Below are 19,139 nucleotides of genomic sequence, written 5' to 3' on the forward strand. Positions count from 1 at the left end.
TTATACCTCCCGAGGAGATCACGCACGGAGGCTTTAAGGCAGTCGTTCTTCCCACGAACCATACGCGACTGGAACAGGAAAGGGAGGTAATGACAGTGGCACGTAAAGTGCCCTCCGCCACACACCGTTGGGTGGCTTGCGGAGTATAAATGTAGATGAACCAAATATCTGTTAAGTCACTTAGGATTAGCAGGCTGACACTACACTCAATACTTTGAAGTACAATCTGCATTTATTATAAATTTTGTCAATATATTCAGAGATCATGCACAAAACTTTTAAAACAGACACATGTTTTGGGTAATACACAAACATAGCTCAATACTTATGAGGAGTCGCCGTTCCTTCACAATGTACTGAGTACATGAGTTACATTTTCATAAATAACACAGAGTCATCAAACGATATTAAAAAATGTTTATTGGTACATTAATTGCCTAACTGTTACTCATGTATAAGTTCTCCATAATATGCTGTGACTGCCACAAGTTTCTTGTCGAGAAAATTTTGTTCTATTTCTACTTGACCACCTGGACCTGCAAGCATCACCAGCTGAAATATAAAATAACCATATCATTGTGTGTTGCACAAGTTGCAAAGGCTAGTAAGTGAGCATCATAGTGATATGCCATAATTATTATGAAACAATTACATCAATTACCAGACAAAATTTTTTAAAAAAATGTATTATGTACCAAGGTTTTTGTTATGTAAGAGACCAAACTCTTACCTGATTTAAAACAAAAGTACAACTCCAGGAATCGCTTACACTGGAGTTACAACCAATGAGTTTGTAAAACAGAAGGGTCATTAAGCTCTTTCTCAAACAGGTGCACCAACAGTACACTGTTATGCATGATGTTCTCTTTCTACACACCAGCAGTGTTCATCACAGTTGATCCACTTCCTCAGATTTCAAATATAAAATAGATCCTTGAAAGTTGAAGTAAGCAGACAAGCTTTAAGTTTTAGAAAACTTGTTTTTGAAAACACAAACTACACTCACAGTTCGGGCAGCAAGCTTTCCAGTTTCCTTTGAAAGATACACAAACGTGACTATATCACCAGTGATCAATTAAAAGCACCACTAATTAAAGTATGTCAGCTTTAGCTGATTTAACATAAGCAATATTTTTTTCCCCTCCAATGAGTATTTGCCTAAAACCAAATGTATAACATCCTTCACTGAACGATCATTTCACAGGCACGGTAATTATTTTTCTTCTAAGAGGTTCACTCTCAAACAGAGAGACCACAGGAATGAGGCTTTATCTTACTCTTTGGGTCACCTAAATACACAATTTTTGCCAAGTTTCAAATTAGAAAATATTCCTCCATCGTAGTTGATGTAGAATGCAGTCTTAATAAAGGTGAAGTACATTTTCAATATATGTCAAATCCACGAGCAAACAGCTGTACTTGCCATTTCAAACACTACGGTATCTCCCACATAGCTGTGACATTTGCAGGACACCTATCTGTTTAAATGATAATTTCCTATTACCTGAGTAGTCTGGTACAAAACAAAATTTCCCACCCTACTGAGGCACGCCACCGCCCTGCCCGCCGCCCCCCCCCCCCCCCCAATTCCTATACAAATTACCTCTTTAAAGGCATATACTTTTCACATAGTATTTTTATGGTGTGGAACATATCTACGAACACCTCTGCCAGAGTTAAGCTGAATTTGTAAATGAACTAAGGTTAACCCAATTTAATTAAAATAAATGTTTACTCCCTCCTTGTTTTGGCCAAAAGCAATAACAACAGTATTCAGAAACATTAAGGAAACTGTGTGGAATTATGATAGGGCTTTAGCCCTTAGGGCTAACTGAGTCATGGAAACTGACAGAGAAAAAGTACTAAATGAACAAACAGGACAATGCATTAGCACTGACGGGTAACATATCGAACATTATAACTGCAAATTATGTCAACCTGGACAATAAAGGACTGGAAGATGCAAGTGCAGACAAAGGTAGTGAACTTATGGCAAAAATTTAAGTGCAATATCGAAGAAATTGAGTGACCCAACAGTGGACCCGAAGAAAGTGGGTACACTTACTGTGGTACAAAAAGCATTGAAAACTGTCAAGAAAGGGAATCGTGTTGTGGGCAACAGTAGAGCCAAGCTTAATGTACACAAAATAGTATAAAATCTGCTGTAGCATGTGAAGGGGAACACAACAATTTAGTTAGTTGAAAACCACTATCAACAGCACCGATTGAGAGAACTGAGACAATCTGAGGAATAAAGAAGAGATGGATATTCTCGAGAGATGGAGAAGCAACATACCACAAAAGTAGACAAAAGAAATGAGACGAGACTGACGCAATTCCCACCAATATGGATTAGATGATTCTAACTCATTTCTTATATATGCTGAATGTATTTCTCTGCCTCTCAGCAATTCCAAGTGTAACATTTGTCAACCGTGTCAGTAAGCATACTAATCTGTGAGGTGGTGCACAGAGTCTGGTACATGTCCAAGCCGGTCAGGCACGTCCTGGCCTACAGGCGGCCTTGAAGGAGTTGTGCAAGACCTAAATCACGCCATTCGTAATACTAGATGGCGGCGATTGACTTTCTAATGAGGCTACCACAGGGTTTTCACTCGCAGAGGATGCCCCTGCAGCACCGAATAGGTACGCTGGCATGCGTGACAGCGGCACTTCCCATCCGTCGTCAAATTGAGATTGTGAAGAGTCTTCACTTGTCCTGTGCTCCCGGCGAAGAAAGTCAATCGCCGCCACCTAGTATTACTAATGGCGCGATTTAGGTCTTGCGCAAATCCTTCAAGGACATGCCTGACCGGCTTGGACATGTTCCAGACGGTGACGCAACTGCTTCGCGCCGCCGTAGGTATGAAAAGAGTAGCGATTCCTTTCTTATCACAGTCGATGCTTCTTCTGTTGGTGGCAAACAACACTTTGTTGACACTATTCTTTCTGTTTGGTCTATTTTGGAGTATTGTGTGTCAGGAACCTTTTGCGCAAGGTAATTTGACACATTTGCTTTGTTATATGAAGGTGAAAGGTAAGATGTTTTCAGAAGTAGTTCGTTCCGGGCTTGAATTTATGTTGGTAGTATTAATGGAGTCTGATGTTCAAAAAGAAAGGTAGAAACCATGGGCAGATAGAGTTCAAATTGCCACAGTGGGCAAACAGTGTTCTTGCTACACACGCCCCAAGTTAATGAAATTTTACACACCTGGTGCCTGGTTTCTTCGTTGTCAAGCAGGGCTTGATACAAGATGTAGATATTAACATCGTTAACAATGTACTTGCCGAGAACTGGCTTCAGAAATGAAAATTTTTCATGCTCACGGTAGCCTAAAAGAAAGGCTTGAGCCATCGGGAAATTAAATACGCTCCATCTTGATCAGTTAAACTGCTTTCGCTGGTCACATACTTCTGACAGCAGTCTGCATTATGAATATGAGGTGTGCCGCAGAACCTTATGTTGACAATTTCAAGCAATGTTATGAATGCCTCAGTTATGGCTGCACCCAAAAATAGTAACACAGTGGTGTACAATGTGCAAAACGTGCCACACTACACAACGTACCTGAATGCAATTTCGAGTGGGTTATTTAGTGTATCTACTGCTGGACACCCAGATAAGAATTGCAGTGAAACCTGCAAGCAGAAGTATACTGAATATAAAATAGCATACTATAATATGACAGCAGAAGAGGCACTACAATTGGAATACGGTAGCTTGTATGTAGGATGCACTACGTCCCCTCCTACAGTCTTCTGAATTTCTGCCACTGAAGAATGTTTTATCGGAGCCACCTACAAGAATCCCACTCGTCTCGCTGCCACTGGAGGAGGGTAATTCCATTCCACTTCTACATATGACACAGCTGACCATTGCACTGTTGGCCAGCATACCCACTCCTGCATCTGCAATACTGCCACCACTGACCTGGCTGGCTTCATGGTTCATCCTGCTCAATAGCAGCCAGCACCAGACACAGAAAGAAATGGAAAACTTGCTATTAAATCAGAAACAGCAGTCTGAGAGCCCGAAGGCTTGCTCCCCCCCCCCCCCCCCCCCCAAGGTATAATCTGTTCACAAAGAAATGAACGAGGGTTCTGAATCTGCAGAAGGCGGACCGCTTATTTGTCCCAAGCAGTAAAATGGACTATCCAGGTAACGTACAATATCCTGCAGTAGTAAGTACTCTGCAATACATTAACCACAACTTTGGTGGCTGCTTCACTACACACAGAATTTTAATTTGTCTCCTGAGATCACCACTTTCAACTTCATAGATGGGTACTTCACTATACAAACTAATGGATCTCACCTTACACTGATAGCTGCACCCTTCTTTCATTGTCATTAATACATTTATACTACATTTAGATACTTATTATTCGATGTTACATTTTTCCTTACTGTTTCTCAATTACATTTCCAGGAAAAAAAATAAAATAAAATAAAATAGTACACCCCATTAGAATTTCCAATTCACTCAAGATTTATTGTTGCAACCGTGTATATGGAGTAAATGAAATGACTTGATTACATTTACAAATCAATAACAGAGGCTAGTGTTTAACATCCCGTCGACAACGAGGTCATTAGAGACGGAGTGCAAGCTCGGGTTAGGGAAGGATGGGGAAGGAAATCGGCCGTGCCCTTTCAAAGGAACCATCCCGGCATTTGCCTGAAACGATTTAGGGAAATCACGGAAAACCTAAATCAGGATGGCTGGAGACGGGATTGAACCGTCGTCCTCCCGAATGCGAGTCCATTGTGCTAACCACTGCGCCACCTCGCTCGGTACAAATCAATAACAGAAGCAGTTTTGAGCTACCAGGTATCAACCCATGCTGAAACACCCATATTAGTGTAGCCTCCATGAGCAGCAATGCAGGCACTGACTCTGGCATCCAGTCAGTTGTAAAGATAGCGAATAGTGTCCTGTGACACATTAGGCCACACCTGCTCGACACGGTCACATAGCTCTGAAAGAATTGTTGGTTGGAGGGTCATTTATTGTCCTGTCTTATCCAACACTTGCTCGACTGGAGACATGTCCATATACCATCTTGCATGGCACACTGAGTTTCACAGTCACTGCATGGGTGAGCATTATCCTGTTGGGACAACCCACCACTTCCTATTGTAAGAACAGCAAAAGAACGGCTCTAACAACATTCTGAATGTACCGATGCTGGTTAGCTCGCACGCACCCCGCTAATGAAGTAAAAATAATTTGTAAGGGACAATCATGCTACGAGCATAAAAAGACTGTGCATCTTTTTGCTTAATCTTATCAATTTCACCAACTGCTGCTATTCATTCCAATGAGTGGATTCACATTAAATGTTTCATTTAGTGTGTTAGGTACCTCCTCACAGATGACATTATGCACAATAAATCTAATTGTTTCCCATCACAGAAACTGAGTGACTTGTGATGCAAAAAGAAAAATAATGAACACCCACCTTTTCAGTTCTACTGAACTACTACTCAGTCACCATTTACAAACTGATACCATATAAACCTGTACAATGAAACACCTGACCTGCGATATCTTTAACTCACTTGCAGCAGTGTGGTACAATTTGCATGGCTTGTACTAAAGGACCTGGAACATTTGCAAATGCAATAAATGTAGATTGTCTCAAAATACAAATCTGTGTAATAGATGCCATTCCATATCAATTGTATTCAAAATACTGAACTATTTTATCTCTGACAGATTGAAATACTATTTCAATGCTTATAAGCAGAAAATGAAGGTAACTAAATTTCAGTTAATGGTATTGCACATCCAACAAAGCCCAATTTAGAAAGAGAATGTGTATAAGAACAAATTTGCAAAATAGGAGCACACCCATGCATGAATGAAACAATGTATCAGAGCAGTTGTAAGTTATCCTCCATTCTCAAGTCAAACAGTAGAAGGCTGAATGCTCTCCAGAATATATGCACCATATACTGGTTATGGCAATGTGGGACCTGACATTTTAAAACAGAGAAACATTTGCCTGCTGGTTCAAGTTAGCATTCTTTGAAACTGTGGACTACAAGACAGTTTTGGGTGTGGGGTGTTTTAAATTATGGTTGTGCAATATAGTGGTAGAGGTTGGGTCTGAACTAACTACATGATTTACATTGTTGCCAACCATTGCTGGCAACTGCACATTACCCATTACCAAATATGTTGCGCACTCTGCTTTTCTTTGTGTAGCTTGCTATTTTTGTATTTTGAAACGAGCGAAGAGGTAAGCCTGTTCATAACAAAGTTCGAGTACAGCTCTCATGACATCAAAAGGGATGGACAATTCATGTGTCAACTGTGCTTTTGCAAAAACTAAGAACATGAGTAAAAACTGGCTGACCTGCACAAGGGAGTTGGGGCATTTTCCATCTGTGCTGCTTCAAAACTATCAGACACTCAAGGTACTTGTTTGCTTGCTTGTTTGTTTGTTTGTTTGTTTGTTTATGTTTGTGGTTGCCCACTGCATTGTACAGCCCATACAGTGGGTGGTTTGAGAAGTCTTGCAAGAAAAATTTTTATTTCTTAAACAACTCATTTTACTTCTCAACATTGTATCCTGAGAGGGATACACACTTGGTTCAGAGATCTTCCAGCTTTTTCATCCCATCAGGAAAATCGGTTCAGTCAAACTATGCAAAATACTTACGACTGTAATTGTCACTTCCCCATTTGATGAAAATTTCTTCCCAGAAAGCAAAAAGTTTCAAATTAGGGAACATGAAGAAGTCGCTTGGGGGCTAACTCTGGTGAACAGGGTGGATGAGAGACCAGTTTATGTACTTTCACCATTGTTATCACTGATGTATGGGATGGTGCATCATCACCGTGAAAGAGCTCTTTGTGTGTCAACCTTGGACATTTTTTTTTTAGCCAATGCAAGGTTTAGACTATCAACAGTGAGGTGTAATAGGATCTGGTGATGGTTCTACCATTTTCGAAGTAATCTATGAATATTATTCCTTGGCCCCCCCCCCCCCCCCCCCCCAAAGAAGAAGAAGAAGGTCACCTTGCCAGCTTACAGAATACTCTTTGTCTTCTGTGCACTTTTACCGGCCACTGTCCATTGTTTTAACTGCTGTTTCGACTCTGGTGTGTAATGATGGACCCAAGGCGGAAAATAATAATAATAATAGTAATAATCTTGTAGACTGTGATTAATCATCGCCAGAAGTTGTGCTGAGATGTTGTGTCGGGTACACTTTTGGTCGACTGTGAGCAATTGCAGCACCCATCTTGCACACAGCTTCTTCAGAGACAATTCTCCATGCCGGATATTATGCACCCGCTTAGTTGAGATGCCTAGTCTCAGAAATTCCGTGAATTTTTATTCAGCAGTCTTGCATTACCATATCATGGATTCTGTCAATGGTTTCCTTTGTGACAAACTCAACTGGACGGCTAGAGCGCATTTCATTTTTGGTGCTTGCCCGACCATATTTACATTCATTAATTCAAAAGTAAATTGTCTTCAATTATGGCTCAGAGTCCATGTGAATGTCACCCACTTCTGTTTTAATTTGTGCAGCAGTCCAACCCTTCAAATTAAAATATTTAACAGCAGCACAAACCTCTGTTTTCTCTATTTTCAACTGCAGTTGGCACACTGACCAATTCAGACAGCTGTCAACAATGAATTATATGATGTACATTGCTGAAATTCTCTATAGAATACTTGAATTATCAAACTTGCCAACTATGAACACACACCAAAAATTTTCAATTCTTTCATGTAAATTTACCAGACTTATCAAACCACCCTCTTATTGCACCCACCCCAAGTCTCCCTATAATATGAAAGTAGAGTTACTTTGGGTTCTACTTCCACTGTAAATAGCTTGTTAGTTCTATCTGCAGCATTGTCAAGTGCGGGTCACTCAGCCCTTCAAAGGACTCTGCAATAAGAAAATCAGGGCGACAGATTTTAAATCGGTGTTCTGCTGATTCTGTAATTATTGAACTGGATGGAAAACAAAGAATGTTGGGAAATACCTTAAATAAAGGACGTACTACCTTCAAAAGTGAGAAAATGCTGCTGCTTCTCAACAGAAACAACCACTTGCTGAAAGCTTACATAAAGCCAATGGAAGTTAACAAGCAAAGATCATTTTGGAAAAAACTAAGTTCTTGCAGTAGCAAATATTCCACTCAAAAAGCTCTCATAGAGAATAAAAATTATTTACTCTCTTTTATCATAATTTTGTCTCCAATGACTGTTTTTATTTCCCTTTTATTTTATTTTTGTTTCTTTTTCAATGAATTTTGTCCTCAGGCACATAGGTTGGGAAATTTTTAAATTTGTAATCAACTATTTATGAAAAATTTACTTCTTTTTGCCAAAAACAGTCAAGTCTCTACTATAGCAGATAACATTCGTGCGAGGTTTTGAATATTGCCCATTTATGTATCTTATTTTCTGTATGTAATACTAGTACTATCAAAATTATACCTTCCGGAAACTGGTTCAGAGGATGTGTGTTTTAAACTATGCAGCAAGCTTAATGTGCATGTCTGTCAGTCTGCATGATACGGCTAAATAATTCCTATGGTATGCTTAATCTATGACTATCATAATTCATTCAAGACTCATTTGACGTTCACATTAATTCTAAGCAGGAGACAAAAAAGTAGTTACCTGGTCTGTGTTTACATTCCGTGGGACGTAATACGCAATGTTTTCAGTTATAGCCTTTGAAATTTCAAACAAATGACTACCACCAACTGGAGGCATGATGTGGTCAATATCAAAAACATCAACGTCAAGATATTTAGGACCACCCCATGGTGGACTAAGGAACACCACATCAATATCTCTCAGAGATGGAGCTAAATTGAGGTAGTCACCAACTAAGAACTCTATGCGATCTGCCACACCATAAATTCCAGCATTGTGCTTTGCTATAGCCACTTTCTCTGGATCAATATCAATTGCAATCACTGCCAAAGAAAACAAGTTTATACTTTAGTAACATTACAACAATGATTATTAACACCACTTGGGTGTGATATATTAGCAGACATTAACATGGTCTTACAAATTGTGTCAATTGAAATTTAATTTAGTAAGTCAGCACTGAAAAACACTAACATTAATTATTTACAGATGAATGGAATGATTAGTAGAAGCTGACTTAGTGGATAACCAGATGGGTTTCCCAAGAAATGAAGGAACATGCAAAGAAAGATGCATCCTTTCACTTATCTTAGGAGACGAACACTTATTTACAGCATTTGTAGGTATAGGAAAAGTTTAAACAACATTGGCTAGAATACATTCTTTGAAGCTCTGGTGTGATCAGAAACAGGAAACAGGGAGCAAAAGACTAAAAACCAGACAGCAAGTATAAGTGTCTAAGAACATTAACAGGACAGAGTCAGTGAGAAGATAGTGAAACATTGAGCAGTCAGTAAAGAAAATGATTGTGAAATTTGGGAATTAATCTTCAGGTAGAAGAAATAAAAACTTTGCGCTGTACCAAAGACATTTTAAGTCTGACAGAGACGGCAATGGGCTTGGAAGATCAGCTGAAAAGGAGTGGATAGTGTCTTAAAAAGATGATATAAGATGAACATCAACAGAAGCAATAATGGAGTGTATTCAACTAAAATCAAGTCAATGCTTATGGAATTAGATTATGAAATTAGACACAAAGTATCAGGTGATAATGGCAGATGCAGGAATTAACTAAAAAAAAATTCTGAAAAAGTTAACTTGTTGACATTGAAGCATTTGTCTGGGATGTAGCATTATATGGAAGTGTGGGGTGATAAAACAGCACATACGAGAGGAAAATAAAAACTTCTAAATAGTGGTGATACAAAAGAATGCTGATGACTGGTTGGATAGATTGAATAATGAATGAAGAGGTACTGAATCTATTTGTGAGAATAAATGGAGCACGGAATGAGGGGGGGGAGAGAGAGAGAGAGAGAGAGAGAGAGAGAGAGAGAGAGAGAGAGAGAGAGAGAGAGAGTGTCAAAGACAGGGAAAGAGAGGGGGCGGAAATCTGTAAGAGGAGACCAAAGCTGGACTACAGCAACTTAGTTCAAGTTGCAGCAGTTATGCAGAGATGAAGAGGCTTGCACAGGTAAGACTAGTATGGAGAGTTGCATCAAACCCATAACAGTACTCCACATGTAGAAACAATACCTAAACAGGAAAGTGTCCCAGAAAAGTAAATTGTTTTAATCAATAACAATGGGTAAGAAAGTCTCAACACAACATTTGATGCAATGTGTTACATCCATTTTAACATTATGAGAAATGCATTATGCACCAAACTGGAAATTTATGGTAAGGTCTTATAGGACCAAATTGCTGAGGTCATTGGTCCCTAAGCCTACACACTACTTAATCTAACTTAAACTAACTTACACTATGGGCAACACACACACCCATGCCCGAGGGAGGACTCGAACCTCTGACGGGGGAGCCGCATGGACCATGACAAAGCGCTTCAGACAGTGCTGCTACCCTGTGCGGCTTTATGCACCAATTTTAGTCTACATAATACGAAGGAAGGAATCTTATTGTCATTTTGATGACTAACTTAATGGAGATGGAGCAGAACTTTTGATTGAAGGAAGTTAAGTAATCATCCTGGTATTTGGCTTAAGTTATTAAGAGTAACCACAGAAAATTTTAAACTGGATGGTGATTTGAACACCGGTCCAAATGAGAGTCCAGTGTCTTCTCATTGTCCCACTTTGCTCAGTATTAAAAAATTTGTTTATTAAGATTAATGCATCATGCAGCTGCATGCTTGCATTGTGCAGTGTAATACAACAGACTGGTAAAAATTTTGTACGGTGTTATAAAATGAAAGAGAATGAGGACTAACTGTACAAAATAGTGTGTGCAAGATTGAAGGCTATCATTCTCTGTCATACTAGTAGCACATTCATGAATGATAAGTCAAGCCTTATTAACATTTAAAAGAAAAATATTAAAATAGTAGAAAAATAGCATCCTGGCAGTAGCCATAGGAATTGACATGATGCTGTACTGTTACAGAAGGGTATACCAAGAAACTTCATTTCTGCCATTACACAAAGGAGTCCTTGATAAAATACACTCCTGGAAATGGAAAAAAGAACACAATGACACCGGTGTGTCAGACCCACCATACTTGCTCCGGACACTGCGAGAGGGCTGTACAAGCAATGATCACACGCACGGCACAGCGGACACACCAGGAACCGCGGTGTTGGCCGTCGAATGGCGCTAGCTGCGCAGCATTTGTGCACCGCCGCCGTTAGTGTCAGCCAGTTTGCCGTGGCATACGGAGCTCCATCGCAGTCTTTAACACTGGTAGCATGCCGCGACAGCGTGGACGTGAATCGTATGTGCAGTTGACGGACTTTGAGCGAGGGCGTATAGTGGGCATGCGGGAGGCCGGGTGGACGTACCGCCGAATTGCTCAACACGTGGGGCGTGAGGTCTCCACAGTACATCGATGTTGTCGCCAGTGGTCGGCGGAAGGTGCACGTGCCCGTCGACCTGGGACCGGACCGCAGCGACGCACGGATGCACGCCAAGACCGTAGGATCCTACGCAGTGCCGTAGGGGACCGCACCACCACTTCCCAGTAAATTAGGGACACTGTTGCTCCCGGGGTATCGGCGAGGACCATTCGCAACCGTCTCCATGAAGCTGGGCTACGGTCCCGCACACCGTTAGGCCGTCTTCTGCTCACGCCCCAACATCGTGCAGCCCGCCTCCAGTGGTGTCGCGACAGGCGTGAATGGAGGGACGAATGGAGACGTGTCGTCTTCAGCGATGAGAGTCGCTTCTGCCTTGGTGCCAATGATGGTCGTATGCGTGTTTGGCGCCGTGCAGGTGAGCGCCACAATCAGGACTGCATACGACCGAGGCACACAGGGCCAACACCCGGCATCATGGTGTGGGGAGCGATCTCCTACACTGGCCGTACACCACTGGTGATCGTCGAGGGGACACTGAATAGTGCACGGTACATCCAAACCGTCATCGAACCCATCGTTCTACCATTCCTAGACCGGCAAGGGAACTTGCTGTTCCAACAGGACAATGCACGTCCGCATGTATCCCGTGCCACCCAACGTGCTCTAGAAGGTGTAAGTCAACTACCCTGGCCAGCAAGATCTCCGGATCTGTCCCCCATTGAGCATGTTTGGGACTGGATGAAGCGTCATCTCACACAGTCTGCACGTCCAGCACGAACGCTGGTCCAACTGAGGCGCCAGGTGGAAATGGCATAGCAAGCCGTTCCACTGGACTACATCCAGCATCTCTACGATCGTCTCCATAGGAGAATAGCAGCCTGCATTGCTGTGAAAGGTGGATATACACTGTACTAGTGCCGACATTGTGCATGCTCTGTTGCCTGTGTCTATGTGCGTGTGGTTCTGTCAGTGTGATCATGTGATGTATCTGACCCCAGGAATGTGTCAATAAAGTTTCCCCTTCCTGGGACAATGAATTCACGGTGTTCTTATTTCAATTTCCAGGAGTGTAAGTTGTGACTACATTATTGAGAAAGTATAAATCTTCCAAGGCCTCTTCTTTTCTTCCTTCTTTCTTGAAAATAAATTAAGTATGAAAATTTATGAATCTATAAATATTATCTTTGTTGCTCAATTCTCTATTAAATTTCATTTTTGAACAGTCTCTGAACGTTTATGATGTTTGTTGTCTTTTGATCTAATCCAAATTCAGCAACTATTCCAAACAGAGGTTCTTGGACTATGCTGTTACTAAAAATGTTTGAAACTGACACATTTTATGACTTTTTCGCTTGTTGTGCATTAGAAATTATTTACTCGAGTCCTAAGATTCCCAGTTTGTTTCACTTATGATCGCCCTTTTCTGAGTACATCACATTATTTAAAAAGTTGAGGATCTAGCTGTAGGTCCGCTTAGTCAAGGAGAGCTTTGGACAAAACTTTACAAGTACCTGAAAGTATTGACATTCCACAATTATTGTTTAGGGCTATCTTCATTTTTAGATAGTGGATGTACTATTACCATCTTCAAATATTTAGGATTTTTTTCAAATTGTCATATTTCATGAAAAATGTCTGATTTCCCCCCTCCTGCATTTTTCCATAATTATCTCGTGTTTTTGTCCACTCTCAAACTTTATTTCGTCCAGAGATTTAATTATATCCTTTAATTTCTTCATACTTGGTGGTTCTGAATCTCTATTTCACTGTGTATACATAAAACACATTTTTTGTGATATTGTTCATAGTTAAGTAATTTAGAAAGTTTTCAGTGTGGATGTTACAAGTATTACTCTTGGTATGTGCAATTTCGCCATGTTTGTTTCTGAACTGAAATGACAATGGGGCATATTTGGCGGATTTATTTTTAAGGTTCTCTACTAATTTACTGAATATTTCTATTGCTTGTATTTTTCGTATTCACTTTCTGAATTTTGTGGGTCTGATTATTCTGTTTCCTCTGTGAAATTTTCTTTCCTTTGAAGTCTTTTACGTAATCTGCGTGTTCTGGAGCTTTCATTTTCAATTTTCTGTTTCTTTTTTTCTTTTTCCTTTCTTCGTATGAATCACATCTATGAAGAATTTTGTAGTAGTGATCAAATGTAATTCTAGACATCTGAGGATTTTGAGTTTCGTAGCTTCAGTTTTATTCATGCGAGAGATCATTATGTGATCAAACTGATATTCACCTAACAAAGGACTGTGAGAACCATTTCTTAGTTTTGCAGAGCATTTCCACAAAGAAAAAAAAGGAAGGAAGATTATAGCCTGACTAACATTACTTGATGGTTGACACTTTCCACACTGGAGCTGATTTCCTCCAATCAGAGTGTTCAACATCACACTTGAACCATTTGTCACTGCCAAACTCCTACAACAATTGGTCACTTCACTTCCAATTTCTTATCTGGCTTTCTTTCTTGATGTGTTTGGATCTCAAATCCTGGGTGAAGTATCCATGCTAGCAGAACAGAAATGTGGAAAACACAAGTCCAAAAACCATTTACTGGTCTCACCAAAACGAAATAAACATACAATCTCAACTGTGGATCATCACCGATATACAATAACAAATAATAATAGAAAAGACCCAACTCTTCACGGGGAGAGATCACAATCAAACAATTCTACAATGTCGAGATATTCGCTGATTATACCAAGTCCATCTGCAAGGGATCGGCCAGCTACAAGAGGCGCCTGGCCTTTGTGTAGCTCTCTAGACATCCAAGCGGTGCATTGAACTGCCCTTTGCCGTCAATGTGCCTTCTTACAAAGCCCATTTGGCAGATGTATCCACCGGAACTATTTGCAATCACGTGCCTGGCGTATCAAAATAGTTCCTGGGCTAGCTGCAACCTCTGGTGAAGCTGATCTGTAGGCTCCGCGAACGGGTAGTGGTCCCTAGCGGCTCTTAATGAAGACCTGGTGTGCTGTTGTGTTGTGGCTGCTGGTAAATATTTGTGTTGGCAACACAGATGATAAGGTTTTCCTGGTGAATATATGCCCTGTCATGAAGGCATCTTGTGTTGATTGGCTGTGAAGTGGAATGCCAATGCCGTAGGCGCTACAATGTCAGAAGTGGGCGGCCACAGCAGACCTAACCCCTCCACCGGGTAAGTAGAAGGCTTATCTCGATGTCGGGCCCTAGGGTCATCGGCAACAGGATACTGGGGGGATGGCCACAGGTGCAGGATCCACATCCATGGGCGTACGGGCTGCTGCTGGAGGGTCTGCCTGGGGTGTGACCGGCAGAGCCATCAGAGGTGGTGGTTGGGCGGGGAGAGAAGCACCGTCATCCCCAAGGGCCGACGACCCTGGAGATGGTAGAGGAGCTGGCTGTGGACCACACTGGGGGCAAAGCTGGTTGATGTGCTTCCAGCAAACCAAGCCGTCGGCATGGGTGACAGCCGCCATACTGTGGCTGATGAGCAACGAGACCCTGGCGGGGACCCATCGAGGATGATTCCGGGTGAACGCCACAGCCCAGACCGGATCCTGCAGAGAAAAACGGGGCCTGTCGAAAGTGGAGGAGCTGGACAACGAGAAGACGGAGACAGGAGAGACAAGGGGGACCGATAAGAGCGGCTGTGAAGTTTTTAGCTGCGGATGACCCATCCTGAAAAGTGGACCAGTAGAAGGAAACAAAGATGGTAAGGACCTCGTCCAGGGAGTGTTGGGAACACAATTTTGACATCTGGGCTTTGAATGAATGGACAAACCATTTGACTAATCCATTAGATGCAGGATGAAAGGAAGTGGTATAAATCAACTGGATGCCCAGCATGGGGCAGGAGGAGGTAAATTCAGCAGATGTAAATTCAGGGCTGTTGTCAGTCACCAATGTCTCTGGAAGGTCCTCAATGGCAAAGATGTGGGAAAGAGCTCGGATGATACGGGGGGACGTTGTGGAGGACATGTGGGAGACGTAAGAAAACCCACTGCCTGCATCCACAAGAACATGCCAGGAGGAGCCGAGGAGTAATGGACCCATGAAATCCAAGTGCAAACATAACCGAGGAGGAGGAGGAGGTCACAGTAACAGGCATCGGAGGGGTGCATTCTGGTGCCGTTGGACATGAGGCCACCATTCAGGTGATGGTAGCATCCATCCCCCTCCAGCAGACGCGCTGGCAGGCAGTCCATTTCGTCATGACAATCTCCCAATGACCAATGTTCAGGAACTCCAAGGCCCGCTAGTGGAGGGAGGGCAGCAGCACAACCCGCCAACGATCATTATCACCCGAGATGATGAGGACCCCATCTCTGACAGACAGATCCTGGCAGTGATGCCAGTAGGCCTGGACCTCCTTTGCAGCAGTAGATGAATGTCTGATGGCAACCCATGCTGAACATGGTGCATTAGTGCCTGGAGGGTCAGGTCTTCTGCCATGCGACTAGTTTGGCATCCAGTGGCAAATCAGCCACTGCCTTGGCACGGTTGTCTTCCAGTTGGAAACAGGCAACCGGGTCAGCATTGAACTCAAGGTCATCACCCAGTGGGAGACAAGACAGAAGATCCTCGCTGGCATGAAGAGCTGTGGCCCGGAAATGGATGTCGTACGAATATTCCGTGAGGAACGAGGCCCTGTGCTGGAGGCGGCAAACTGTCCTCATGGGGATGGCAGACATAGTGCTGAACAAAAAGACCAGAGGCTTGTGGTTGGTGTATAATGTGAGGCAGAAGTCATAGATGATATCGTGGAATTTTTGAAACCCAAAGATGACCAATGCCTCCTCCTCAATTTGGCCAGGGTGAGAGGCTTGATGAGGTTATAAGGGACAAGGCAAGCCGGCATCAGGAGAAAAGACTTCAGATGGCAGAACGCCCTATTACAAGCCGGTGACCAGTCCCAGTTAACATTTTTACGGAGGAGGCAGTGAAGAGGTTCCGCCAGAGCTGCGGCATGTGGCATAAAATGACAGTAGTAATTGAGGTGACTTATTACTGACTTGAGCTGGGAGATGTCCATCGGGGACAGCAGCCGCTGAATAGCCTCAACATACTGGGGTGTCGGTCGAATGCCATTAGTGCTCAAGCCGGCATCCTGAAGAACATGGAAGAGGCGCCAGAGGTTCCGGGCGAAGTCTGGCGTGGAGATGCCAGCGACTAAGATGTCATCAAAGTAGTTAGACATCCCCGGAATGTCTCTTGTCAATGTTTCCAAATAGCACAAGCAACCCCAAACAGAAGGCTGTTGTAACAGAACAGCCCAAAAGCGGTATTGATAACCAAGATCATTTTTGATGATTTGTCCAAAGGCAACTGGAGGTAGGTGTCCCACAGGTCAATTTTGGCAAACACCTTGGCACCAGCCAACCTGGGCAGTATGTCACCAACCTTGGGTATGAGTCAGGAGTCAATAACAGACTGAGCACTGACAGTAGCCTTAAAATCCCCACAAATATGAAGAGATCCATTCGACTTCTCAAGGACTATGATGGGTGTAGCCCAATGACTATGGGGGACTGGGGTCTGGATGCCCTCAGCCTCTAGACGACGAAGCTCCTGCTGTAGTTTGCCACAGAGGGTGAACGAGGTACTAAACGAGCCTTGTGGAACTTCAGGACTGCTGAAGGGAGGAGTTCAATATGTGTTTTGAACCTGGAGACCCCTGGAGATGTGGCAGAGAACGCATCTTGGAAGCTGCTGCAAGTGATTGTCTGCCGACAATGACTGGACGTCCAGGTCCGAGTCATGTATCTCGAGGCCCAGTAAGGGGGAAAGATCCATTCCCAATCAGTTGGTGGCCTTGGGGGCAGTGAGGACCAAAACCCGGGCTGTGACACTGTGAGTGAGGTACTGGACCCAGCCAAGAACCACCCCTGTAGTCGGATGACGTCATTGCTGTACCCCTTCAGAGAAGTATGGAACTGACTAAGTAGCAGTGAAACCAACTGCCGGTGGGAATCCCCATCAATATTGTTGGCGGAGGACCCCATATGAAAAGGGACGGGAGTGACATCCACCTGCACAGCCAGAGTGATCGCTGGCGTCATGTGCAGAAAAACCGACTGCATGAAGGAAATTGATGGCATCGAGTCCATCTCATCCACCACGGAGTCAGAGGCGTCCAAAGCAGGGCAGTCCATGGGTATCAATGATAACGACCAACGGACCTCGGCTTTGTAACCCTGCTTTCCACAGGTGCAACAGGTCATCCTCTGGAAGAGGCAATCTTGCCTCTGATGTGTGTCAAAGCATTGACTACAGGAGGGCAACCATTTTCGCTGCTGCTGCCACTGCGGCCACCTTTGGCGCAGGTGGGACCAGCGCCCAGGTCCTGGAGGGTGGGCGTGGCCTCAGGAAGGGGCCCCGGTGCTGCTGCGGCAGCTGCGGTGATGCGAACCAGCATCGCGGGAATGCGGGCACCAAAGACCTGCACTGGGGACTGCAGTGTGGAAGCAGAGCAAAAGGACTGCTCATGAGTGTGGTTAATGGATAAACAGGTGTCTAAAGAGAGATCTTTCAGCTTCAGAAGATCAGTCCGTATGGTATCATGCGGAGCGTGGACAAGAATCGCATCATGAATGAGGGCCGATGCATAAGACTGCTTGCAATGGGAGTTGCCACAGAAAAAACTACAGTCACGGGAGAGATCTTGCAGCATAACAACACATTCCCTGTATGACTACGCGGGAAGCTTCTGACAACAGAAGAACTTGTGACATGCCGCCGCCACGTGGCCCTGAGAGTCAAAATAATTGTATAGGCTAACAACACCTCGTACGAGAGAGCACGAGGTTTTGTATCAGGATGAAACTGTTGCAGAAGGTGATAAACATCCGGGCTCACATAGGCGAGGAAAAACGCGCGATGCTGAACGTCACCAGTGACATCATGAGCAATTAAGTGTTGTTCCAGACAAGCCATGTAGTTGCCCCAAGGCGCAACAGATTTGTCAAACTTAGGAAACGCAGCGGAAACAGCCCGAAGCCCCAAAAGCAGGGATGTTGAGTGGGACCCCTGCGTAGGCACCTCAATAGGAGGGGTAGACATCGCCTGTAACCCCTGAATAATGAGCTTGTTCGTTTGTTGCTTACATTCTAACAGCGCTATGACTCGCACTGTAGGTTCATCCAGACCTGGAATACTGTCTGTCATAGTGGTGAACAACTGAGCAAATGTGGGAAACTTAAACCAACTCGTCACCACTGAAGTATCTGGACTAGCAGAATAGATATGCGGAAAACACAAGTCCGAAAACAGTTTATTGGACTCACCAAAATGAAATAAAAATACAATCTCAAAAACAACAGCAGACGCGATCCCAACTGTGGATTGTCACAATATACAATAACAAATAATAATAGAAAAGACACGACTTCACAGGGAGAGATCACAATTAAACAATTGCACAATGTCGAGATGTTCATTGATTATACCAAGTCCATCTGCAAGAGATCGGCCAGCTAGAAGAGGTGTTTGGCCGTGGCTGCAGCTCTGTAGACTTTTCAAGTTGGCGTATCGAACTGCCCTTTGCCGGCAGTACGCTGCCTTATAAAGACCGTTTGGCGCATGTATCCGCCGGAACTATTTGTGATCAAGTGCCTGGCATATCAAAGTAGTTCCTGGTCTAGCTGCGACCTCTGGCAAACCTGTTCTGCAGGCTCCGCAAACACGTAGCAGCCCTTGAG

The 19,139-nt window shown here is 43.3% G+C and overlaps 1 protein-coding gene across 1 annotated transcript in view; it reads right to left on the reverse strand.

The window, feature by feature from the left end:
* Positions 1-213: 213 nt before the first annotated feature.
* The window catches only part of LOC126175557 (trimethylguanosine synthase), a 69,764-nt gene continuing 50,838 nt past the window's right edge, over positions 214-19,139 (reverse strand). The window contains exons 8-9 of the mRNA XM_049922407.1: positions 8,656-8,957; positions 214-552 (exon numbers count right to left, since the gene is read on the reverse strand). Of these exons, the coding sequence (XP_049778364.1) occupies positions 445-552; positions 8,656-8,957 (410 nt within the window). The 3' untranslated portion in view covers positions 214-444. The remainder of the gene's footprint in view (positions 553-8,655; positions 8,958-19,139) is intronic.

This window comes from Schistocerca cancellata, chromosome 3, assembly GCF_023864275.1.
Source record: "Schistocerca cancellata isolate TAMUIC-IGC-003103 chromosome 3, iqSchCanc2.1, whole genome shotgun sequence".
NCBI lineage: Eukaryota > Metazoa > Arthropoda > Insecta > Orthoptera > Acrididae > Schistocerca > Schistocerca cancellata.